The 25142-nt window shown below is 47.2% G+C and overlaps 9 protein-coding genes across 9 annotated transcripts; 6 read left to right on the top strand and 3 right to left on the bottom strand.

Annotated features, from left to right (window-relative positions):
• Positions 1-674: 674 nt before the first annotated feature.
• On the bottom strand, positions 675-1921 carry K444DRAFT_570381 (carbohydrate-binding module family 63 protein). The gene is made up of 2 exons (XM_024877262.1): positions 1575-1921; positions 675-1517 (listed from the first exon to the last, which is right to left on the bottom strand). The coding sequence occupies exons 1-2, from the start codon at positions 1830-1832 to the stop codon at positions 843-845; spliced, it is 933 nt and encodes a 310-aa protein (XP_024730802.1). The 5' UTR covers positions 1833-1921; the 3' UTR covers positions 675-842.
• A 315-nt stretch (positions 1922-2236) lies between these two features.
• Positions 2237-3403, top strand: K444DRAFT_131672 (uncharacterized protein). Its single transcript, XM_024870456.1, has one exon. The coding sequence runs from the start codon at positions 2572-2574 to the stop codon at positions 3202-3204; it is 633 nt and encodes a 210-aa protein (XP_024730801.1). The 5' UTR covers positions 2237-2571; the 3' UTR covers positions 3205-3403.
• A 1018-nt stretch (positions 3404-4421) lies between these two features.
• On the bottom strand, positions 4422-5810 carry K444DRAFT_131685 (uncharacterized protein). Its single transcript, XM_024870457.1, has one exon. It carries the CDS (start codon positions 5626-5628, stop codon positions 4609-4611), a length of 1020 nt encoding a protein of 339 aa, XP_024730800.1. The 5' UTR covers positions 5629-5810; the 3' UTR covers positions 4422-4608.
• Positions 5811-8698: 2888 nt separating this feature from the next.
• Positions 8699-9223, top strand: K444DRAFT_634707 (uncharacterized protein; the record flags this gene model as incomplete). The annotated part of the gene is made up of 1 exon (XM_024883779.1): positions 8699-9223. The coding sequence occupies one exon, from the start codon at positions 8699-8701 to the stop codon at positions 9221-9223; it is 525 nt and encodes a 174-aa protein (XP_024730799.1).
• Positions 9224-9542: 319 nt separating this feature from the next.
• K444DRAFT_634706 (uncharacterized protein) lies at positions 9543-10338 on the top strand (the record flags this gene model as incomplete). Its single annotated transcript, XM_024883778.1, has 2 exons — positions 9543-10122; positions 10178-10338. The coding sequence occupies 2 exons, from the start codon at positions 9543-9545 to the stop codon at positions 10336-10338; spliced, it is 741 nt and encodes a 246-aa protein (XP_024730798.1).
• A 1465-nt stretch (positions 10339-11803) lies between these two features.
• K444DRAFT_598237 (MFS sugar transporter-like protein) lies at positions 11804-14580 on the top strand. Its single transcript, XM_024878526.1, has 10 exons — positions 11804-12117; positions 12211-12298; positions 12420-12485; positions 12536-12588; positions 12652-12786; positions 12837-12898; positions 12966-13290; positions 13386-13468; positions 13610-13750; positions 13828-14580. Exons 1-10 carry the CDS (start codon positions 11878-11880, stop codon positions 14252-14254), a joined length of 1620 nt encoding a protein of 539 aa, XP_024730797.1. The 5' UTR covers positions 11804-11877; the 3' UTR covers positions 14255-14580.
• Positions 14581-15235: 655 nt separating this feature from the next.
• On the top strand, positions 15236-16045 carry K444DRAFT_618363 (uncharacterized protein). The gene is made up of 3 exons (XM_024881305.1): positions 15236-15393; positions 15456-15557; positions 15606-16045. The coding sequence occupies exons 1-3, from the start codon at positions 15390-15392 to the stop codon at positions 15695-15697; spliced, it is 198 nt and encodes a 65-aa protein (XP_024730796.1). The 5' UTR covers positions 15236-15389; the 3' UTR covers positions 15698-16045.
• Positions 16046-17883: 1838 nt separating this feature from the next.
• K444DRAFT_646341 (uncharacterized protein) lies at positions 17884-19296 on the bottom strand (the record flags this gene model as incomplete). Its single annotated transcript, XM_024885188.1, has 6 exons — positions 17884-17978; positions 18080-18383; positions 18418-18750; positions 18794-18902; positions 18949-19001; positions 19048-19296. The coding sequence occupies 6 exons, from the start codon at positions 19294-19296 to the stop codon at positions 17884-17886; spliced, it is 1143 nt and encodes a 380-aa protein (XP_024730795.1).
• Positions 19297-21082: 1786 nt separating this feature from the next.
• Positions 21083-21799, top strand: K444DRAFT_540823 (uncharacterized protein; the record flags this gene model as incomplete). The annotated part of the gene is made up of 2 exons (XM_024875741.1): positions 21083-21138; positions 21187-21799. 2 exons carry the CDS (start codon positions 21083-21085, stop codon positions 21797-21799), a joined length of 669 nt encoding a protein of 222 aa, XP_024730794.1.
• Positions 21800-25142: the final 3343 nt, after the last annotated feature.

Raw genomic sequence — 25142 nt, 5'->3', positions numbered from 1 at the left:
GGCGGGATGGTCAAACGTTTTGCACCGGACACTGTGGACGGCGAGGTACTGGGCTCTTAATGTAGCACTCTGGAAAGGGACCGAGAGGCGGTCGTTGCGGCAGGCGGAGACGGTTAGAATGGAGATTGCTTGGAGGTCGTCTGCTGTAATGGGGAGGAGGATGGCTTTGATGATAGAGGGTGATGGGTTGTTGGAGTGCGGTGGAGGTGGCTGAGGCTTGGAGGCCGGGAACGGGCATTTTGCGGGTCACGGCAGAGGGAGAGTGTCAATGGTGGGTTGAAAGAGAAATTTGGGAGGGGTAAATAGGATATACTGTGGGAAATGGTGGGGTCGTGAGGCATGAGTGTTGAATTAGGGGGTTTGGCCTAAGTTTGTCCTCCTAGGTGGAAGCGCCTGCTTTGACTAATTCCACCTACAGTTTATCAACGTCAGCTCTGGTGGAATTGGGGAGGGGTTTGTAGAGGTCGTATTCCTTTGGCAGGCCGCGAATCAGGTATCCGGATATGGAAACGTCCGAAATCGAGCCGTTTACCCCCCTGATTTCAGCCACTTTGCGGCTAATGCGGTTAATAAATCTCCATTCCAACAATGAGGATCTCATCGCTCGCGTGGGACGTCGTCAAATACACATCCGCGTCGCTGGGCAGCATAAATGTCAGCAAGAGCTCTTATTTGATATGCATTAACGAAAGCGACTCATGAAATAATGGCAAGGTTTCCAAGAGAAAGTGTGTTAAAGAGGGAGGTCTAGACCTCGGCTTGCCTGCCTCGGAGAAGGTAAATTGAATATGTACAATGAAAGCAAAGTAATGCCTAAACTCAGTCTCCCAAACACCTGCTATCTAAGCGGGACAAGCATCAATTGTCACATATACGATTTCCGGAGTAGGAGTAGAAGTAGGCGTAGGAGTTGGCGTAATAACCGGGTATACAACAATGGCAGGGTAACTGGTTGACTGAGGAGCGAGATATGCACTGGTCGTAGTCGTCGACGTCGATATTGGAGCTTTTGTGTTTGGAGGAGGATATTGCACGGTAACTGAGGTCGAAGAAGAAGAAGAAGAAGAGGCCACTGCAGCGCTGGTAGCGACAGTACCGGAAGAACCACCAAAGTTTGCACTCGCAGTAACCACCAAGTTAGGTGTAACTTCAACCCCCTTTACAAGAACCACATCCCCATCAATACTCGTAACCTTCACATCCACCATGCTCGTCCCAAAGCCACTCGAATTTTCAAAGAAGTTGTAAGACTGCCTGGTTGTTGATTTCCAGGTGTAACCTCCATCCGTCGAGACCTCGAGCGAGGTGACTCGTTTGTTGGCGTTGACAACTTGCATGCTGAACCAGTAAGCCGAGACGCCTTCTTTGTTATGTAATTGTAGAGGCGTGCTGATCGGACAGGTTATATAGGACCAAGTGACGTCGATCACGCCGAGTGTCGGGTTGGCGAGGGCGGAGAAGGCGTCGGGGAAGCAGTCGAGGTGGTTGGGGCCGCAGCCGGGACACATGTCCACGATCTACAACACAATGGGTTAGGAATCTTTGGGGAAGCTAAGAGGAAGGAGGGATAGTACCATAGCAGTTATGTTGTTTCCAGCCGGTCCTGTCACGGTAATACATGCTCCGCACTCGGCGGCATCGTCCCAATTCGAGTCTGACAACGCGGTCCCAAAGATCGAGGATGGGAGGGTATAAGTTGAGAATGAACAGGTCCCGCCGTGGAGGTTACCGCCATAGAAGGTTGCTTGTCCTGAGAGAGCTCTCTTTCCCATGACCGCGCCGCTGGCGAGGGCGAAGACTGCAGACGCAGCAATTGCCGAAGAGAAATGCATTGTAAATGATTGTGATATTCTTTCAAAGAACAGAAGTAAAGACCGGACGAAGACTACGCTTCTTGGAGAATTTCTGAAAAGAATAACGGTGGTTATGAGAAAAAACAGGAACAGGTATGAAGGTACAACAGCTTTTGATACCCAGCAAAATTGCGGTCCCGACAGCGAGTCCGGGAGCCTCATTAATTGGAAACATTACCAAAGCTTGTCTGATTCAGCTCAGCAATTGAGTTTTGAGCTTATGTGTACGGAGGTAGCCATAGCTCTGATCTGACAGGTGGAAACATTTTGAGGCCGCTATTATCGCCCTTTAATTTCAAACAAAATTGTAGGGGGTCCTCCCCGCATGTCGGATGGTTCCGAGTCTCCACCTCAAAAACATCATCTCGTCTTTTCGGCACTTGCAAGATTACAACAACATTCTCCTCAAAGTTGAGGATACTTTTGTTTTCAGATGATGAAGTTTGTGAGTTGTAGTGGGGTTGAAGAAGTCGCGGAGGCAGGCTAAACGCGGAGAAAGCATGAAATCGTTAGCGACGTTACACTGTCTGGCAGGGGCGCTAGCCCTGTGGCTGCACTCCAGATTTGGGACGACCACGACATACGACCTGCATATCTGCATGGTCTAGTGTCTCGTGACACGGCGCAGAAACCTCACATGTAAGAAACCTTCAATCTGTACCTTTGCGAGTACCTCTCCCTTCATCCTCTTCTCTCCCCCATTTCCGAAGCATCCGCCATGAAAACCACAGCTCTCCAGAGATGGCGAAAGCCGAATTCCAAGGCAGTGGAGAAGCTCTGCGAGCTGCTGAGGGCATACTTATTCCTGCAGCCTGTGATCTGGTTTCTGCAGCTTTACGACGACCATTGGACGCACAGGTTCAGACTAGAACCAGACATCCATAACCTCACACGCCTGGCGCGAGGAGAGAACCCGCTGCATGCCCCCATTCCCCTGCCTCGAAAGCGAAAACGCGCGTTGACGAATCCCCTACCTCCGGTCGAGAGGAGTCGAGACCTATCATACAGCGTGCGATATAGTGTGCGGCGGGCGCGGCAGCGGACGGAGGAGCAGGGCAAATGTCTGTTTTTGGAAAGGCTGCCGATTGAGTTGCGGGAGCTGGTATACGAGGAGGTTCTTGCGGGGGGCGGGAGAAAGCTGGTGCATATCCTGCGGAAGAGGGGACGCCTTGGCCATTGGAGATGTAGGATTCAAGATGGGGACGAGACATGTGGTGAGCAGAGCCAGAAGTGTGTGGAGGGGTGGTTAGAGTATAAGAGGAAACTTTGGCATTGGGATAAGCAAGGGCGGGTGGATTTGCGGACGGATGCGGGATTACTGAACTTGATCTTGACTTGCAGGAGTGTGTAAGTGTTGCTTCAAGGAGGTTTGAAGATGAGAGTTGACGAGAGCCAGGTATTCAGAGGCAATCCCGATATTGTACTCCAGGAACATCTTCCATTTCTACGACCCAGGCGATATCCGACATTTCTCCCGCTCCATACTGCCCCAACGATTGAATGCCGTGCACTCTATCCTGATCGACTGGGAGCGCGCCTTCAGCATCTTCAACAGGGACAACAGGGGGCCGAAGTTTGGTCTTGAGGAGCTAAAATTATGGTGCGAGACCTGGGCTATTATTGGGAAGATGGAAGGTTTGACAGAAATTACGGTTATGTTGAAGACCCATCAGTTTGAGGTCACGAAGGAGAGAAGGATCAAGATGTGTAGACCGATGATGGAGATCAGGGGGTTGAAGACCTATGAGCTAGTGGTGCCGTGGGATGATACTATGGATTGGGGGTTTGCTGAGAAGGCGCCATTTAGGGTTGTAAGGGGGGTGAAGCCGGAGGAAAGGGTTGATATCCTGTGAGTGCTTACCATGTTCTTTGCACATTGGCATATTGAAACCATCCGCATTTGATTGTTTGTCGCAGCATATGAAGCTTGTAGGCATTGGCGGTTGCAGAATATTGAGAATAATCGCACCCTGATTATCCCTTGCAATATCACAACATTGAGAGCACTTGCACTTGAGGAATAGCAAGAGTCAATGCGTTTTTGACTTTTCTTTGCAGTGGCTGCATTTGCAAGCCATTGGTTTTGATTCTACCCTTCGAGAAAGGGACATTCTGCAAGTAAATAGTTTCAATTGTCTGAACTGGGACAAGAACGTTCAGACATCGATTGTCCTTGAAGTTGCTGGACATTTAAAAGCCTTTCGTTTTAATTGTACCTCATACACATTGAACATTTTCAAGCGGCGAGCTTCCGATGTACATGCTGCACCTTGGATATTGGGAAGCACACAATTCCGGTTGTGCTTGCTGCGAATAGAAGATTTGAGAGTGCCAAGTTCCAAGGGTCCCTGCTGCATATGTGATATATAAAAGGGCTGCATTTCATTCTATCTGATGTCCATAGCGCAAGGCATCTTTCGTTGTGGGCGCAGAGAAAGGAACTTTGAGAAGGCGATACCGCGAGTTGTCCTGGATCCATTGTCCCAGCTTGACAGGGGAGATGTGAGAGCAGCAGGACTTCAATGGCCCAGCGAAACACGGAACACTTAATGACGTTCAACTTTCAAAGTTCACACAGGAGGAGGAATATTCAGAAGTTGTTTGACGCGTTATGCTTGCTTCATTTCTTGTTCTACTTCATACATCGTGAGGTCATTGATTCATCTACCCGTCAGCTCATTGCCCCGCCCGTGATTTACTGTCCCGCCCTTCATTACTTATTACAGTAGTACCCTTTGATTGCCCCAGCACCCCTTCATTGTCCCGCGCCACGGGTTCCACCATCACTACCCGCATTGCCAGACCCTGCATTACGCACATTTTGGACATTTCGAACCAGTGTTGCCAGTGCCTGCAGAATCTCATCCAGCTCTTGTGCAGACATGCGTTGTGCTTGCTGCTCGTAATGCTGCCAGATCTGCGGCTGTCTGGAGTAGTAGTACATGTCGCGGAAGATGTTGAGAGGTGGGAGCTGAAGGGAGGGTGTTCGTTGAGATATGGCTGACAGCGTCGTAGCAAGCGTTGCAGATGGAGTCACGGATGAAGTTGAAGCTGGAACCGTGGAGGGCATTGGAGTGGCAGCTGGAAGGGGAGTTGCAATCGGAGCCATGCCAGTGGTCGCAGTCGGAGTCGTGAAAGGGTCTGTAGCCCAACTCTGAGGAAGGACAGGAGCGACGAATGGCGAGCCGGTGACGAGACCATGGTCGGAGTATTGAGGGTGATGTGCCATCTCTGGATTCGGAGCAGCGGCCGAGGACAGCGACATGCTTGGGAGTCGAGGAGGACGAGATGCGGAATCCGAAGCGAGACGAGAGTCAACCAGGGACTGGGTTTGCGGGAGCTGGAGGGTGCCTGCGCCTTGTGAACTGCTGGAGGCAGGGGCTATGCTCGGGAACGCAGCTGGAGCGGGAGCTGGAGCGAGAGTAGGAGTGGGAGCAAGAGCTAGTGCACCCATTACGTTGTTCATTTGTTGCTGCAGGAGGTCGAGGAGGACATTGTTCCGATTAGTCGGGCCTCGTCGCAGACTACGGCGGTCGTAGGAGCAGGGCAATCTTCGGCCGTTGCAGCGGAGGCAAGACGAACGGGGGTTGCTCGGATCGGACTTCTTGCAGGGCTGGTGGTCTTTGTGACAGCGGTCACAGGCACGAGAGACTTTGGTGAGCTTCTTTGGTGGACCGCCGTCATCGCGTCCGCCATTTCCGCCATTTCCGCCGTCACCGCTGCTGCCACCGACACTACCAATGCCACGGCTATTGTATGAAGTAGACGACCACATTGTATGTCGGGTTTCGTGCCGGGCCGAATGTCGACCCTTGTATCGGGCTGTGGGAGGACGTGTCGAAGTTTTGCCGACTTGAGTCTATTCAGAGAAATATTTATACATAATTCGCGAATGGCGCTAATTCGCGATCACTCCCTTAGCGTGAGGCTGAAAGAATAAAAAAAAATTCATGCGCGAGGCTATTTATCATTTGCTATCGACAGAGGTGAATAGATAAGCCAGAGAGGTTAAGTTGCTACTGGCTCCGCCTCGCTTAGGAAAGGGGCAAGCGGTTTTGCCTGAGTCCAGCCTACCACAGCAGCTGTATTTCGTCACTTTAAGCTAGAGAACATTGAAAGTGGATTCTTCCATTAATTTGGCTTGGCCTATACCCTGCTTATAGAGTTGAGCAAAGTTGGTGTTGTGTAGGTTGTTGACGGTTGGTTCTGCCTCGCTTAAGAAAGGGGTAAGTGGGGCTGCCCCAATTCGGCCTACGCGGCTGCTATTCATTGATCCAACCTGGTCCGGAATATGAGAAGACAATGGAATACACTACTCTGCCCAGTTTTATAGCATTGGAAATAGGATTGATTCCATTGAAGGACGGCTCTCTTTCATTACTCTATCTGGCCTCAGGAAAGGTTAAACAGAGTCACCTCAGTCTGGCTCCACTCAAGCAGCTGGCTTCCGTTGACCCAACCTTGTTGAGACTGTTGAGACTATTGAAACTAGGACACTTTCTGTTAGCCATTGATTGATTCAGCCCGGTTGAGAATATTAGATTACGGCTAACATTCATTGCTCGGCCCGGGCCTAGAACAGTTCAAACGTTATTGCTCTAGTCTTCCCAAATTGGTCGCAATAACCGAAACAAAACCATTTCATTGTCCTCGCTCGGGTGTGAGAAGCAGCACAGGTGTAGCGTTTGTCGTTCCAGCTCGACACTGAGTATTGAGGGAGGAGTGCAGCGAGTGCCTTTTATTATTTCAGCTCAAGTCCGCCTATTGTGGGAGTAACTGATCTTTGCCTTCAAATCAGGTGGAATGCTATGAGGAGTTGTCGCATTTGTTCTGCCTGCCAAACTTTGCACGGCTCAGGTGAGCCTTCTTTGGTTCTTCCAGGCCAGCTCGGAACATTGCATGAGAGCGAACTTCATGCTTTCAGTTCAAGGCTTGAGATCACACAAATTAAACACCTTCAACTTAACTTGGCTCTGGCTGACCAAGGGTTAATCGATCTCAATATTCCTACACTACTCTGCCCATTCTTGCAGGGGTTTGTAGAAGCATCCACCTTGGTTCTCGTTTCACTCACGCCTATACATCCTGAAGCAATACCTTTGACAATTTCGACCCCCTCATGTTCAAAACGCCTGCTACAGCATTGCCGAATACAGACTCAGCTTGGACAAAACCTAATCTTCAAGGGGGAGGTTTGGTTCTATTACAGCAATGGCCAGGTCAGCAAGCATAGTTGAACATTGCACTGCAGCCGATAACTGAAGCCAATGTCGTAAATTTTGACAAATATAAATAACTAAATAACTTTGCATATCTTCCCAAAGCAGAGAAACGCAATACCCTAATTATATTGGAGTTATATCCGTTTTCTTGGCTGTTTCAATCAAGGTTGCTCGATTCAGGGGTAGCACGAGTCACGTGATCGAGTCGACGCAAACTTGACGTTGTGTTCTTGAACATGCATTGGATTCTTCGTGCACTGAGTTTAATAGCTTGAAGCTAGAGCAAATATTTGTGTGGACATGTGAGAGTTAGGTCTCTACTTGATTGTAACCCCCTGCTTGTTTTCAGAACAACCAAACGAAGTTGATGCAAAGAAAGGACTGTTTTTCAACTATAATTAGCATAGACCAGCCCTCCCTTAACATTAAAACTTCATATATCTGCTCTTTGGTTTTAAGAATTTGTAAATGAATTAAGTCATAATAGATACTTTTGTTTAAGGATAAGAAAGAAAGCCAGTTAACAAGCCACAAAGCTAGTGGGAGACGGCAGTTGTTTTTACCATAAAGTACGGATTGGCTACTGTTCTATGTAGGCAAAAATAACATTGAAAAATAAATTTCATGTTACTTCTTTTAGACAATTGAAAATAGAGAGCAGGTGTGCCCAAAATACTCCGAGGCGGTAACGACTCGGCGTCACTAACAGAAGAAGACGGCCCTTGTCAAACAGTTTCGGCCTTGTCACCACAATAGAAACTCTCTGACACTTGACTGTCTTAAGTCTCTAAATAGTTGAAAAATAGTGTTAATTGTTCGCGGAATGGTGAGCCGGCAACGTATCGGCGTCACTCATAGGAGAGGCAAAAACCACCTCCACTATGCGTTATTTAGCCTTCTCACTATATAAAGAAATATCTGACACTTGTGGACTGTCTTATATCTTTTAATTCAAATTAAAAATACGTTAGTCAGTTTGCAGAACAGCGAAATGGCGAGCCGGGGACGTGTCGGCGTCACTTGGAGGAGAGGCCGAACCGACCTCTCCTGAATTATTCAGCCCCCACGCCACAACACAAGCGGTCTCCAACTTCTTAGCTTCCTGCATTCAACTCTAAAAGATACCGAACCCCTCGATTGCTCTTACAAATATCGACGCCTGCTTCGTCTCGTTCAAGAACTCCGAACCCACCTCGCGAAGCGCCTGAACGCAGCAGCCAACCATCACTTCAAGGAGAACGCGTAACCTCCGGGCCTCCTTCTCAACAAAACACCTACAAGACGCAACCTACAGAGAACAATTATATGTTAAGCAGAGGCAACGTTTGGGAAGTTGGAAACCCTTTCTCTAATCGACCCTATCATCTTCGCGTCCATGGACTCTTGGCTCTCCCATAACCTTCTTGATCTACAAGCCGCCCATCCTCTTCTTGATACTAATACATATAAGCTCTTTAATTTGCTCCCGTACCTTTCCTGTCCTCTCCTTTAATCCTGAAGGTTGCCCTTCGACCGCCTTTAATCGTCTAGATCACTCCCAAATATCATCACCTCCTAATCTCTCCTCGAACAGAAGACTGACAAGCTTCTGCTATCCAGATTCTAAAATTCAGATCCTACGACATGCCCTCTATCACCGACAAGCGGATCCTCACGAAGGAATGGAACGAGGAACAGCATTGCTGGTTCTTGGTCGTAGACCTGTCGATTTCCATACCCAAGCGCCGAGAACTAACGCGATATGTTTCCGAAACCCTCCAACAACCTCGTCTGCTCACATTTGCCGAGACATGTGGAAAGGGCGAGAAAGCATACCAGTATGGTGTGTCGTTTCAGCCAGGGGGAGGTCCACAACGAGCCCAATTGACAAAAACTGCACGAAAGGAGGACAAGATCAACGGATCTGAGATCAACTACAGACTTCTGGACTTCTGCAACAAGGTTGCCTCAATTGGACTACGGGAATTGGCAAGCGCTGCACGACGACATGAAAATCTCAAGCATGCCTCCCTCATCCCGGGACCAAAGGAAGCGACATTTTTACGAACCAACAGCAAAACTTCGCCTCGATTGGTGCCAACCTTGCGGACGAGATCGGAAAGTTCGGAGACCCTCATCCTGACCCTGGCGATGACATTACTTCGTTGACGTTCATGTTAAATATGTCCAACCTGCCTTTGGCGGAACATAAAGGACAGGTACTAAACAAGTACCATGGCGGAAGATTCGTGGTCCCGGCTCTCAAAGCTGCGATCACTATGCGACCTAGATCCGTGGTTGGATTCTCCGCAGCATTTCTCCACTTTGCTCTCTCAATTCTGGAATACTTAGTCCCAGAGAATTCGCCAATGCGTCTCCCTCCTAGCCTCCCTCATTTACCTCCCTCTCTCGTCCACACGAAGGGTGGTCCTAAGTACAGTTTCGTCAGATTAACGATCCCCATCATGATTGGATGACAAATTTCTTTATGGTCTTCGAAGAGATGATAAACCGATACATTACAATCAAATACAACGATACGGATGATAACCTTTTCGGCATGGGACCAAAGATACTGGTCGCTGCGGTAGGAGCGTTCTCTGCAAAGTGGTCCCAGGAGACAATTGCACATAAATTGCGAGGTCTTACAAGGCTTGGAAAAGCCAGGACCTATCAGCCAAGAGCAATAAAGGCAACACAAACTGTTGCCAACATGCGACAAACTGCGGCTGCTTTAGCCGCAAGCGAAGCAAATGTCACACTCATCCCGAATCCTCCCTCGACAGAAGACCTCCCTCAGACGAAATACGAGGAACGTCAATTCCGACGGTCCGAGTTTTATGCCAACCTCTTCGGCTGGACAGACGAAAACGGCAAGAAACAAACACCCGCTCTTTATCTCATCGATGAGATGAAGTACGCTATCGTCTCCCCGAATCCGGACTTTGATCAGCTGAAAAGGGATCTCGAGACCCTTAGCTGTGGCAAGAAGTTCCTAAACAAGAGTGGAGGCGCTTCTGCAAAGTGGGTAGAGTATGAGACGAACTGGGATATTGCCGGGGGGGGGGGTCTCGGGCAACCCCAATTGGACGAAAGAGAGTCTTCCTGGAATTGACCTTGAAGATCTTGTGCATGAGGCAGAGAACGTTTTCTCGGCGCGGAAGATCAAGGCTATCCAGGAGACGGCGCAGCAGCTGGAGGATGATAACGATGTCGAGGATGACAACAACGAGGAGGGGAGTGAGGTTGAGGAGAGTGAGGAGGACGAGAAAATGGATGGGTAGAGAGGGGAGACGAAAATTGTCTCTGCGCCAGCTTATGTCCGATGATTCTAGCATGAGAAAGATGAATGAATCTGCATTTCATCTCAGCATAATTCTTGTCTGAAGTGCTCAATAACCAAGCAGTGATTCGTCTCATGTTTCAAGGATTAGAGACGAGAACTGAGTTGGAGCTCGATCATTTCATTTGATTGTAGCTTCCATGTATAATCGTACTTATAAGGTTTGGAGTAGGAATAAATACCTTCAAGACTCTAAATTTCCATTCTACCAAGCTCTTTGGGTACAACCATGGGCTGTAGTTCGAGATCAGAGCGACACAATGCAAGTGTACATCAGACCACTGCCCTCATAGCCAATTCGCCACACTTCAGAGCTTCAACTCATTCTCGTTTGTAGAAGTCTTTGAAATCTAGTTGAGATAGATATTGGTATTATTTGAACATGCTGGGAAGGCCATTTCTTGGTACATTTCGAAAACTTGTGTTGATTCTTTGTAGTGTTGGGGACAGGGAAGGTAAACGAAGCGTACTCTGGTTGCCGCCCAAGGGGTACGAACTCGATTTTACAAATTTCGCTTCCAGAGACTGAGTAACTATTGAAAATGTAGAAGATAACTACAGGAAGAGTATAAGCTACTCCTGACTTTTCAAGGGTCTACTGTGCTTGACTATCATGTCTATCACACTATCTTCCTGAATACATGTATCGGATGCACCAAACTATCTCCCGGCAAAAACATAACCCACAGATTGCGGTTTCGCTAGATTCAATGCAATCTCACTTCGGGATTTTGCCTCCTCAAAGAAAGCCTCCGCTGTCTACGGGGAGGATTCGAGCTGCACGCCAGCACATTGTCTTCCTCAGTTGCAAAAGTATCACATTTATAGGTCGGCTTCTAAGACCAGGGTCTCTGCCTCCGAATAAAGACCGGCCCGGATCAGAGCTCGCAAGCGAGGAAGATATGTCAACGTGTAGCGTGGTGTTCTGTCTTGAGCTTTCCTATTGCTCACGCTGCCTTTTAAACAAAGGGAAGGAGGGCAGCAATTCTAGAAATTTACGAATCGCAAATCCCTTAGCGAATCAAAAGCTCAACCTTCTTGAGGCTTGAAATTCGAGAGAGTTGTATCTGGGCAAAACATTTCCATTGGCGGATTTGGTCATTCGTGTACTTGCTCGGCAGGACTCCTGCCGAGCAAGTACGGTGTGTGCGCAGGAGGGGTGGTCAAAATCCACCAATGAGAGCTTCAGCCCCGCAAATGCATCCCTGAACCTCCAACGTGGAGGCCACATTTCTTCGGAGCTCTTGTGAGGAAAATCTGGGGATTCGTGCGGGGCTAGCTCTCAGTCTCTTTTCCACGGCTTCTAGGACCGCAATTCCAGCGCCCAAAGTTGGAATTCCGGTGGGGTGCAGCAAGTGGCCTTGTTCACATGTACTTCGATAAAGTCTGGGTAAATCTTCCTCCCGCAGGTTTGATATCAGTCCAGCTGTGTTCGATACCATCTTCAACATCACGTCTCGAAAGAGCAAGCGCCCTCAAGATGGAACACGTCGAATCTAACACCGACGCATTGACCGACATCAAAAATACCGATGCTTTCGTCGAGGAGGTTGCCATTGCTCGTATCACTGACGAAGAGCTATTCAATTTGAGCGCTGAAAGTCTGCGGTGGAAGTCATGGACCGGGTTTCGTATCTTCTTGATCATGGTTGTCCAAGGTTGCTGCATGGCAGGTTATGGTATAGACTGGACTGTGATAGGAGGTATCAATAATTTTGCCGTAAGTTTATAGGCCCAGCACTCAACGTTGTTCATTCAATGAGCCTGGTCTTCGTCCAAGATAAACTTGGGGATTTGTCTAACGAGTGACTAGACTTGGCATAAGTTCTTCAATTTCAAGGATACGGGATCTATTATTGCAACTTTCAATGCCCTCATGACTATAGGATCTGTGTGTGCAGGTAAGCTTTTCCTTTGACTTCATAGTTACTAAGCTGGGTGACCTTTTGAGCTCCAGAGACATGCCCTAGGACCTGCTGTCAACTCGTTTGTCAAATAACTATACTAACATTTTATAACTAGCCCCATTCCTATCTCTAGGCGACGTTATTGGACGACGAGGTGTCATTTTTACGGGTAACTTTATTGGTAAGCCCCCCTCGTCAAAGGAGCCCCACGGAATGTTGACAATGGAATAGTACTCGCATCGGCGTTCATACAAGCATTTTCGACTGGTATACCGATGTTTATGGTAATTTCCTTTCGCCTGTGCTTTCTTGCCAAATTTGGGAAAGTAATCCTAATTGCTACATAGGCTGGACGTTTCTTTTTGGGGTTTGGCTCTGCTCTGATGTCGCAGCCTCAATACATTGGAGAGGTTGCTCCAACACATCTTCGTGGTCGACTTGTGGGATTGTACGGTGCTTGCTTTCAGTTCGGATCTGTCTTTGTAAGCATTATCGAAAGCCCCTCTAAGGAGTATCGCTGATAGGATAACAGATGTCAGCCGGTTTGATTGGCCTAGGTACGTTGACGAGCAATTGGAGCTGGAAGATTCCATTGTAAGAAAACTAAACTACCTTTGCATGAAGTGGGCCAGGAAGTAGAAATGCTAATGTTGCCTAAAAGGCTCCTTGAAGGGTTCTTCCCCGCCATTGTGTGTGGTACGATCTACTTCATATCCCCCGAGTCGCCTCGTTACTTGGTTTTGAAGGGAAGGAGGGCAGAGGCCGCCATGGTAATAGCTCGTTACCATACTACTGAAGGAAACAACCCAGACCACCCGCTCGTCAAGGCTGTAGTACAGCAAATGGAAGATTCAGTTGCAGGCGCTACCAATACGGAAGTTTGGGATTGGCGTGGCTTTTTCAAGAAGGGCGCAAGATCCAGAGTTGGAGTTCTTATCATCTACTCAATTTTTCAATCATGGAACGGCGGCGGGATCATTGGCCAGGTATGTCATATTCTACTGATATCGTCCTAATTTCTGAAAGAACCAATTCTGGACCTTGGAAAATTGACGGAAAACCCAAACTGATCTCTTAATAGTACCTTGGTCCAGCATGCGAGACAGTTGGCATCACATCCACCACCGCGAAGAATGGCTTTTCCTTTGGCTCGACCCTCACTTAGTACGTGCAACATTTCTTCAGTTTGAAACTCGCCACGGAGCTACCCAATCTTGGGGAACATGTCTTCGGTGGTGTATTTAGGCCTCTGGCTTTTGGGCCATTGAGGGACCTAGCAAGATCTATACTGACACAAAAACACAGCTTGATATTTACCATTGTGGGTAGTTTCATCATTGACAAAATGTGGAGACGGCACTTGATATTTATTGGCATTGGCTGCATCATATTGATACAGACTGCCATCACGATCTTATCTTGGCAATATACTCTCCATGAGAGCAAGTAAGGACTACTCCATTCCACAAACCATTTCCTTCGAAACTCGGTGAAAGCTAATATGCTGACTTGATATCTTCTAGATCTACTGCCATCTTGACCATCTTCTTCTTCTTCGTCTTCCAAGCCTGTTCAGCAACATTTATCGCTACTATGCACAACATTTACCCCGTCGAGATCCTTTCCCTCTCTCTTCGAGCCAAGGGCATGGGATTGTACAGTCTTATTCAAAGCGCTGCAGGCACAGTCCAACAATACGGCATCGCAGTGGGCTTTGAGAAGATTGGGTACAAGCTCTGGGTTGTGTATATCATATACAACACCATCCAACTTGGCCTCTCTTACTTCTGCTTTCCAGAGACTTCTGCACTATCTCTTGAGGAAATTGACTCTGTTTTCGAGACACCTGGTGTCAAGCCGGTCAAGATGTCTCTTGATATCAAGAAGGCTCAGAAAGAGCATGACAGGCTGGAGGCCGAAGTTGCGCTGCACGGAACTCCTGTCGTGTGATTGCTGATTGCTTTTCACAGGGACAAGTCATTTCGGATGCGAATGTCGGAATGTTTGGTGTTAATGGCGATATTGATGTTCCTCAAGGACTTCATTAAGACCAAAGAAGAGCTTTAAGTGTGTCGCACTTAATAATTCTTATTGACATGGTCATTATTCTCCTTTAGGCCGTTTCAGACACTCCATGAAGTCCCGATCTCGTTTTTATTTTCAGTTTCAAGCGGGCGCTGAAGGTCCACGGCAGGCACGAAGATTTTGATCTCGCCACAGGACAATCCAAAAATTAAAAAGGAAGCAGAACCCATGATCCACCCGGCTTGATTCTTAAAGCGATTCAGTGAAATGGGTTTTCCAGAACCCAAGTCCAACCTCCTAAGCTAATGCAAGACAAAAGTATTTGGTCGCCTAGATTCTTCGCCGATAGCTGAGGATGACGGACTGGAGGGCGTGTTGCCGAGCGGCACTTGAGACTTCCCACGTGAAAATCAAAGTCTTGACTGGAGGGACACGAGATAGAGTTCGTTAGACCCTAATAAATCGGGCGACATGTCTCAAAGCATCAACCCACCGCTCAAACGATATTAACAAAACCTCGAGTGATAAGTGGATAAGAGGGTGGGGTGGTGAGTAACGGAATCTCAGCTGCCATATATGAAGGGTTTCCAGACACTCGGGTTGTTGTCCCCTTGGATATTCCGAGAGAAGTGCCATTGAGGTTCTGCGGCCGGGCTGATCCGGTTTGAATAATCCACCTAAATACAAGGTGGCTGGTCAACCCACGATTACCCACCACTCGGACTGCCCGCATGGAAATGTCTCTGCTCATCGTCCGGTTGCTTACCCGGTTCCGCGCGATATTAACAGTCCCACTTTTAATTTAGTATGGTTACTTTTCTTTGGCTAATGGACGCCCTTGTTGGAGAAATGTCTTGGATTGACTCGGGCCAAGGAGCCGGCGCGGACCGCATGTCAGGTATGAAATACAAATGCCAAGAGACTGCCGCCACAGGCTTCTAGAAACCTTCCTCATTGAATTTCCCGGCATCACAACCTTCTCCGTTTGGGCAAAAAATGGCAAGAGGGTGAGCGGGAGAGTGAGAGAGCTCTGAAGATCTTCTAGGATCGAAATTCTACAATGCGTTCGTCGTAACACGCACTCTAATCAATCATTCATCGCAAACAAAACTGACCGCTACATTAGTCTCTACAGGCGACATCCTCACCCTTGTATTCGGCATCACAGCTACATTGATAGCAATAATCACCATTGTGGTAACGGTCAGACTAAGCAATCGCCCCCCGAGTAAGTCGGTATTTTGGACAAATTTCTCGCCCGTCTGATTTCAACTAGGGCAACAAGATGCCGAAGTGCCTCGCCGAGAGCAAACCACCGCAGGGCAAGATAGATTAATACTATCGCTGATAGAATTGGGGATTCTTTAGATTAATATTTTTACTTAAAAACAAAATGGGCTGACTCGGCAAGGGGATCATGGCGTTAAATGGGTATGAAGCAGTTGGTTTTGGCATCGAAGGGCGAGTAAGATCAAAAATAGAAAGGTCGCACCTTGTGTCCTCTCCAGAGTGGACCCTGTCGATCACACTCTATTGCAGAGTGACCGGCTAGAGACTCTATCCAGAGCAGTGGGGCTGAAACGGTCAGTTTCAACAGGATCCTTCGACCAAGGTCGGCACCACAGACCAGAACACATTAGAATAGAGAGGGGGTAAGACGGAAACGAGACTTGAAGTACTGTCTGAACACTGCCTGCCAAGTACTAATTAAATTACCCACATCTTCTTAAGTTTCATAACTCTTCTTCGCCCTACAACAACCCCCTGTCCTCTCAATCTCTTCATGCACGTTCTTCCCCCTCCCCTCTTTTTCCAACTTCGTAACAAGTGGCAGCACCTCCTTCCCAAACTCTTCGATATCCTCCTCATAATGCAGAAAAGCAAGCAACCCAAGATATATCCCCAAGCTCTTCAACAGCAAAATGCGATCAGCAACTTGCTCCTTAGTCCCAACCAATTTCGTCTTAAATCCATCATTGTAGTGCACCAAGTCCTCAAACTTGATGTCAGTTTGCATTTATGAAATAGTAATCTGATGCGTTGGACCCATTTTCTCTTGCATCGATCCAGTTTCCGCTTTGGAAAATCAAAGGATAAGGTCGGCTCGGAAAATCCAGCGGCTTAGGAGAAAGCGGGTAATCATGGAATTGGCAAAAGTCACTTTTGTAGGTGAACTTTTCTTCTGTCCAAATTCCCCAGAGACATTCAATGAATTCTCCACTGCGTCTAAGAGAAGGGGATCGGATGAGTGGGGGGAGGTGTGAGGCAAGGCGCGGTACCAACCAGTAACGCTCGGCCTGTTCGAACCCCCATTGACAAATGCTGGTGAACTCTGTTTTGAGCCAGCCCGAGACAACGTCCACAGAGATTCCGCCGTCTGTGTAGTGGTCGATGTTTGTGATTTGTTTGGCTGCTATGGCTGGATTCCAAAGGCAAGGTAGCAGGGCAGCAATGACGTTCAGCTTTTTGTGGCATGCAAGAGAGCTTTGGAGAACGAAACTAATTCGTATTGGTTTTCTTGACAAGGTCTATTAGTATCGGTGTGTTAGAGAGCGAGGTGGGGCCCACGTACTGCTCCATATCCTGCCCTGAAATGAATTTGGGTTAGAACATGATCAAAGCCAACATTCTCGGTAGTCTGCGCGTATCTGACGTTAGCCTCTTAGTCCCACCTAAAATTCTTCGAACAATGACTCGGGGTCAGGTTATAGAATATTTATCCTGTCCTCTGAGGAATCTTGGAAATTACTAGCTCTCCAGAGACGTTTGGAACCCAGTATGCAAACTTGACAATGCCTGGGTCGTTGTTAACATGCCGAGCTACAGTGAAGTAAACTGCATTAGTTTCTTCTTAGTCGACCACGGCAGAGGTTCTTTGTATTTTGACAGGCATGTTGTTCGCAAGAATTAGAAGTGATAGAATGACAAAGAACGGAAGCACTAACGTGAAGGCTTCAAAAGGCTGAGGTTGAGGGGGAGTTGTCAAACTCTCGACCTTGGTATACTAGCGCAAGGCTGAAGGAGAGGAAGGTTAAATCTAAACCCCAATGCGGTGTCGACCTTTAGTTGGTTGATGGTGTCACGACAGGTTCACTATCTTTCCGCCACTAGTGAGGCAGGTTCAATCTGGCACACTATGAGCAAATATCAAAGAAGGTTAGGTCACCGGCAGCATGTGAGTTGATAGTAGTCCCGAGATAACTAAAATGCGATGAAGGGATTTCCGAAGTTAGCCTGGGGATGATATTATTGACCATGAATCTGGGGAGGAATCTGATGGATGTTGTGAGGTAAGCAGGAACCGAAGATGAGCTGCCGGAAAGCCCTGAGCGAACACCTGAAGCAAGCGAATCCTTTGGGCTTAGCGAAGCCCCTTTTTCGGAACACCACTGAGCACTTTATCATGAACACCCGTACTTTTACAAGATTCATATGGTCTAAATCCATCTCTTCTCTTTCCTTGGAGGTTTATGCCAACTCTAATTCTATACAGCATAATTAAGTCGTCAACGGCACCACGATTCGAGGCCCATTGACAGTTCGATCACAGAGTGTCAGAGCTTGTCCAGCGCGGCATTGATACCTTCCAAACCTCCTTCCGCAACCTCAATATCAGGTGTTGCCAACAGTCTCTGCTCCAAGAGTTTCACTACCCATATCATCTATCTTTCTCCGACCTGGGGTGCCTCATGAAAAGCTTTGATTGGAACAGACTGGTATGCCACCCCTTCCGTCGGCTCCTTTGGCAACCTGTCAAGCCGACGAGATGCAATCTCTTTTGGCCTTCCACTACTTGTTGCATTGCTTCAACTAACAGTAATGCGCTGTCTTTCCCTCCAGTATCAAGCCCGAACCGCAACTTCCACTTGCTAATCGATTTCATGATTTGAATTGCCCGCTCTAGATCGACTCGGTCCACGAACAGATCGGCATCATGTTTTAGCATGCGCTCACCGTTCTTGGCGACATCTATAATAGCGATAACTTTGAAGCCAGCTAGTTTTGTAAGCCGAATAGCACATATTCCCATAGCTGATGAGCCTGATTCTGTAGGCTTCCCAATCAGAATTGAGTATAGAATTTCTCACCTCCCCAATTGCAATCCAGTCTCCTGCTCTCTCGTCCTTATTAATCTGATGAAAATTTTCTGATCTGATATCCTCCGGTCGTTGGTCTCTCGAGGTTGAGCTTATAGCGTAGAGTACATTTGGTCCTGGAAGCCCAGTTTTCACACCTCGGAAGTCCATTCCTATACACATTCCGAGTGCGAGAGAAGCAGCGACAAAAGCAACACCCAGTGGAGCAGCATTCTTTGAGGATAAATGATGTGGAAGTCTACACGCATTATAGTCTGACACCACGGCGTACTGCTGGTATGCCGCTTTCCCCGAATCTCGACTGTCTGTTGAAATCGCCAATGCCTGCAGTGCATTAATTAGGAACCTCAAATAACAAATGACTCACCCTGTCCCCTCGTTTAAATCTTGACCTTAACTTTGGCGCTTCAACAATCTTTCCAGCGAGATCTCGTCCACTGATGCAAGGCAGATCTGGCAGCCCAAAACCGAAATCACTGCTGGCCATCAGCCCGGCTCCGTCTTTAAAGGTGGGCGAATTACGGTGCTTTCCATTCAATTGGATTCAATTCAACAACTCCCACAGCTACCAACATCTCTCTATCGTTTTGAATGCTTGGTATGGGATGTTCCTTCGCATACGCATATCGCGGCTTCGGGGCGCAAGAGGATCCCTTGATTTAATGCATTTGAAATTTCGAACTCGGTATCTTGTATCTCTTCGGCATGATGTGGCTTTCTTCTCTTCGGGGGGAACATCTCCTTCGGCAGTGTTTCCGGTTCTGGCCATGGATGCACCAGATTTTCCGCTTTCTCGTTTGGTGGAGTTTCCGGAGGCGTCAAAGACTGCTCCAATGATTGAGATATGTACATCTCCTTCAACCTGCTCATTTTGATGTTCTTCTCCTATTCGTGGCTTAGTAGGATATCTTACAAGGGAGGGTTCAAGGATTCGCATGTGAAAACCCAGCGAGACAACACCACTACGTCACAGACGCCTTTCGGTACTCGATGATCCGGATTCAACATGGATCAGCCCAAAGTAGCCGTTTCCTTAATTTCTTAAACCTTCCGCGCCTTCAAGTACATTTAGTTGTAGATCGTGAAGGTGTGATGAGAATCATTTCTAAGCAGTAATGCTGCCAATGCAGGCGGAGAATTGTGTGGTCGCGGCTAGTCAGGGGAGTGAACTACTGCTTCATGATTACTACCACCCGACATCACTGCAAGACCGTAAATTTGCTTTTCATCTCAAGAACTAAGCAGGAATTATTAGATGCTATACTTCGTGGATTAGAGGAATTTTTGCCAGAAGGAATAACAAAGAAACACCGTGCGCTCGATCTTATAGCACAGGTTTAGATCACCAACTCGACTTGTTCCTCCTTAGATTAGAGAAACCAACTATGACGCCCTCCCGAAAGGCCCTGCTCCACTTGATTTCTCATCTTCTGGAGTATTCGGTATTCCCCTCGGGCCTCTTCTGAAAGAATTTGTTTTCAAAATCTTCAGGTGGAGCCGAATCGCCTACCCTTCACCCACGAAAACCAATCAAGATGCCTTCAGAAGATAGCATCAGAAAAGGCTTTGCCAAACTCAGTAGTCTCAAAGAAGCAAATTGGATCTGCCCGAATCGCACTCAAGAGAGAACCGCAAATAGACACACCGTGTCCCCTGCAGGGAATCCATAGCCCTGTCTCGTTGCAAGCACCGTGAACAGTACTCTGGGAAGCCTGGTATGTCTGGCCCTCTGTACGTAGACAACGGCATAAAGTGAGGGGAATACGGGGCGTATGGACAGGCTCAGGGCTGCGAAAGCACTAATACATGTAATTTAAAGGCTTACACCCGCTATAAAGGGTTATCCCTTCGTCTGGCAAGACATGGTCCGTACTAGCAAAGGGGCCAGGCTCAGGGCGAAAAGGCGATATATGACTAATAAGTTTCTAAGCAAGGTATGCCTTTCGCCCTGAGCCAGGCCTCATTGCTAGTACGGACCATGTCCTGCCAGACGAAGGGATAACCCTCATAGATTTCCCACAATCTTGCTAATGGCTTACGGCGCGCTTTTAGGGCAGAGGCCTGGAGATATAGGGGGCTTTAATGGTTAATTGTGGTGGAAATTGCGTTTATAGTACTCTGAGAGTCCTGAACTTGCGTGCATACCCTGTATTTACCTTACTTTATGCCGTTGTCTCCGTATTTCCTTTTTCTATAATATATATATTACAAGTTGCACAATAATAAGGTGGCTAACGAAACCGAACTATATAGCTATCGAAGCATTTATTATAACTTTAACAAACTTAACTCTGAGTTCAATAGAATGGCGAGGTGTTAACGTTACCAATATTTACATTAAAAATTTCTTCTTTGGTAAGCTTCGATAGCTCAACCACTCTCCAACAAAAGACTTAAACCTTGCTAGTTGCGAGTATTAGAATAGTCATCTTAGCACAATAGGCGCTAGTACTAGATAACTTATTCGAATACACAACGCTGAGTGCTTTCGGTAAGCCTCCTCGGCCGCTCCATTTTCAATTCAACATTTCTAACGTAGTCAGGTTTCTTCTACTATGGCTTCGGCGCAATCGTGACGCCTTTTACCAGAGTCCAGGGCTCATACGGCACAAACACTGCGAAATACAACAACGCCCTCGGTTTCTTCGTCCCTAATATGGCTGTGCTAAACCACATCTTCGCTTTCGTGCCCACTGTTCAACAAGGAATTCAGTTCGCTGTATGCAATCTCGTCACTAATGATCACAATGTAACTAATAGCCTCAAACACAACTGGAATAACGTCGGCCTCGGCTTCATGGAATCCGGCAGCGTGAAAATCTCCCAAGTCCACGTCCGTGGAGCGGGCGCTCTCGGATGGTCCACTACAACCTGCCTTTCCGATCCCAATGTCCTCTCGATCCCCTTTGATATCCTCATTTTCTCTACCATCCAACTTGTCTTCTCGAACTTCTATCTCGGAATCGCGCAAGGTAGCGTGGACTTCGCGTCAAAATACACAACAACCTCAACCCGAGCTTGGGCTTACGGAGGAGGCAACAAGGCTTTCCCGACTGAGTTATTCTATATTATGGAAAGATATGGGAATTTTTTTGGTCACTTGAGAGCCAAGGAGACTCTGGCTGATAGAGCGGGGAAGGGGATTGCCGATATTTATGGGAAGTATGGGGCTAACAGAGGAGTGACAGAGAGGGAGAGGGGAGAAGCAGCGGAGTGGGTTGCTAGTGCGAAGGTTGTGACTACGGATACGGCTTTGAAAGTTACTGCGGAGATATTTGAAGTAATTGTATGCAGAGCTACAAGTCGCAAGGTGGATTTAGATCGGTTTTGGAGGGATGTGAGGACACATAGCTTCCATGATTCCGTGGCATAGAAGAATCCGGAGTTCGGGTAGTATGGGTTGCTTGATAAGGCGAGGCATTCTTCTTTGTGTGAACAAATCTAGGAGAAATTAATCGATTTAGATACCGGACCCAACTTGGTATACATGAATAATCTTTAGATTGCGGTTATTATCGACGGCTTTGACCCGGTTTCCGTCAAACCCGCTGATAGGTAGGAGAGATGGAACTGCGGAAAGTGTGCGTTGGATAAGCTCCTTGGGGTCTTCGACAAGAAGCACCAGCAGAAGTAGCTGCGATCGAGCTGACAGTGAGAGGGGCGGGTGGCGCTGTCCCGTTATTTCGCAAACGAATGCAGTCGGTCTCTGGCACGACCATTGTCATATTGTCCGTTTTAAAAGTTGGTAATCTGTCACTTTTAGTATAACAGCGTAAATGCCGTGATTGCAGTGTGATGCTACGACGTCATGCGTTGCGGCCGATTTCCAGAACTCGATTCAAACGCTTCAAACTTATTAATGATTGTCATAATGAAAGTCTCTAACCTTCTAGCTAACATTGTATGAAGGCCTATTGATTTTTGGTGCTATGATAGTAAATATTCCTCCTTTCATAGAAGGCGTTGATAGCTTGAAGTGTTGCCAATGAACCTCGTGAACGAACGAAGATGTTTGATTTAAGCGAATATGACGCTATTTTGACTGGAATCCATTCACAACTGCTCTCAAAAATCCAGACTTGGTGCATAAACTTGCAAACTTTCCCTTGATACGGAGCATCTCCTCAATCAGAGAACCAAGTTTCGCCGCTCTCGCAGATCTATCCAACCCATACGATCTCACAAATCAAAAAACCAAACTTACAGAAATCAAAACTTCTTCGTCAGACCCATTCATCCACTTTTTTTACAATCTGCGACTCGGTCATTAGCATGTGCGAACTCATCAAGCGAAAATACGCATGCGGTTGTGAAAAGCCCATTTTCCGCAACACGATCTGTCGACACGACAGCTCGGTTGACGCAAGGCTTTGCAAACTCATGACAATCGAAACAAAGGTGTATGATGAAAAGTGCATGATGTGCAAATTAAAGGATTCTTTCAGAAGATTCGCGAGCTTGAAGAGGAAGTCCAAGGAAGCAGAAAAGGGAGAAGAGGCGAAGGAGACATGAGGGTAGGGAAGGGGGATTGGGTCTTTGGCCAATCTTTTTGGGGAACGGAGTTAGATGGCGGTCCCTGCAATTTGACTCACTTCTCTAAACTAATGTTTAGTGATTAAATGAGCGTGGTTTTGTGTCATATCTTTTCCATCAGAGTGTCCTACAAAAATCGGTATATTGTAATATCTAGGCCAAAGCTAATAACGTGAATGTGCAACGTTTCAAGGGACATTCTTAATGGCAGGCCTCAGTGAATATACTTGAACCATTCCATATTAACATTATATAGAACTAGGTTGTATGAAGAGCATTGGAAGCAGCTCTGAACTCAGTCACTGTTCGATCGACACTGAAAAACCACCCGCCAAAGAAACGGGTAGAAGGTGATATCACAAGCATAAAATCCCACTTGCACCCCCCCTTGCAATCATTGAAACCAGACATTCATACATACTTCACCTCTATACTTCCCAAAACGAACAATTCAACTTCAACACTGCATTCCTACCACGCTCAAATGTGCGAGGTCCATATGAAATTATACACTTGCGGTTGTCTAAAGGACGAGAAACACAAGATCACATGTTCGGACAACCCGACCGGGAATGCGAGGAACTGCCAGATAAAGACGTTCATCATAGACAACATTGGTCATAATTGTTGGAGCTGCAGGTTTCAGAAGCTGGTTGGAAAGAGACAGCCACCTTGAGCCGCCTCAAATAGTCCACTTATCAGTCATCTTCAAGGAGATAATGGAGTACGTCCTGCAAGTCTGATAATAACATCATTTGTGTGTTTATCCCCTAGTCTCTGGGACTCAATGTACTCCATCGCGATTGTGCAAAAAGCCGAGTTCCTCCCTTCTCCCATGTTTCAACCAGTAAGATCCCAAACAACGGGCCTTCCTCCAGAGCTCTGCACGCATCCCAAGCAGATCCACATAGCTCAGTCCACAGTTCTGTAAAACTAATACCATCAGCGACATCTTCTCCTCTTTGCCACTGGCTCGTCATCATCAGCAGGTCCATCGATATACGAAACAATGAACTCTAGCCTCTCTTCGGGCTTCATTCTGCATGTGTATTTGTCGAAATGGTCCCGGACCTCCTGTGCACGGAATGCCACACCTGCGGGTAAGAGGTTGCACATTTCTTCCACTGATCGACGAGGATGTTCGCTCTTCTTCACCTTGTAGAGTTCTTCCATCGCCGTCTTCATCTCTGCGCTAGGCTGTGGGCTTTTATCATCGTTGAGTGGGAAGCCCCACCAATGATCGAAGACGGCTTGCTTATCTTTTGCTTGTTGATCCATGGCCGGACGATCTTGTGTTCGCGGCGATTTGGGGATCGTTGATTTGTTAGGTAAGGTTGCGTGGGAATAAAGATGGAAAGGTGGAGGATGTATTCCGAGTGTTGTACGGTGAAGAGTTGAAGGGTTGGGTGTACCAAGGAAGGAGGAACATTCAGCACTCTTCCTTAGTCATTGTTCCACCAAACCCCTGTGCAATGGACTCCGGAGGAACTTTGTTAGGTTCCTATGTTGCTTGAGTAGAAAGTGATTGTTTCTAAGAAGAAATGAAGCAACAGGTATTCAGACTGCTGGAATCTTATGGTATAAGAATATGAATGAACATCTGAGAAATGATGATTCACGTTCATAGTGCCGTCTACGAAATTTAGTTCCGAGATCAATCAGTGTTCGGCATTAGGTTGGACCTACCCAACCTACACCCCTTGTAGGTAGGTAACCTAACCTAATTTGAGGGCTGTAGGTAGGTTAACCTACATACAAATTTTGATAGGCTGAATAGGTTCAACCTATGACCTATACCAAACCTAAACCTAAATAAATCTTTTAGGTAGGTAACCTAGGGTAGGTTACCTAGGTTGGACCTATGAAACTCAACCTAATGCCGAACACTGAGATCAATGCTCATCTTGCTTGTTTACATTTCCCAAAACCTTCAAGCTACACAGCCTCTAGTTCAAAGTCTACCTCAATACCGCATTTCACCTTTCCCAAGCCACACTGACAGATAATAACATCTCAACATAAGTCGTTTCATCACACTTCAACTTAAGCGGCACTTGAATCCACCAACGACGTATCCAACCGCGGGAAAATGTGCAAGTACATCACCCGGAATTACTTGTGCGGCTGCTTCCACAGCATACGGCACGTCATTACTTGTCCTGATAATCAAAGCAAGAGCGCTT

This window comes from Hyaloscypha bicolor (genome assembly GCF_002865645.1).
Source record: "Hyaloscypha bicolor E unplaced genomic scaffold K444scaffold_136, whole genome shotgun sequence".
Lineage (NCBI taxonomy): Eukaryota > Fungi > Ascomycota > Leotiomycetes > Helotiales > Hyaloscyphaceae > Hyaloscypha > Hyaloscypha bicolor.
The sequence above is the reverse complement of the archived record's forward strand: the minus strand, read 5'-3'. Positions and strand labels throughout refer to the sequence as shown.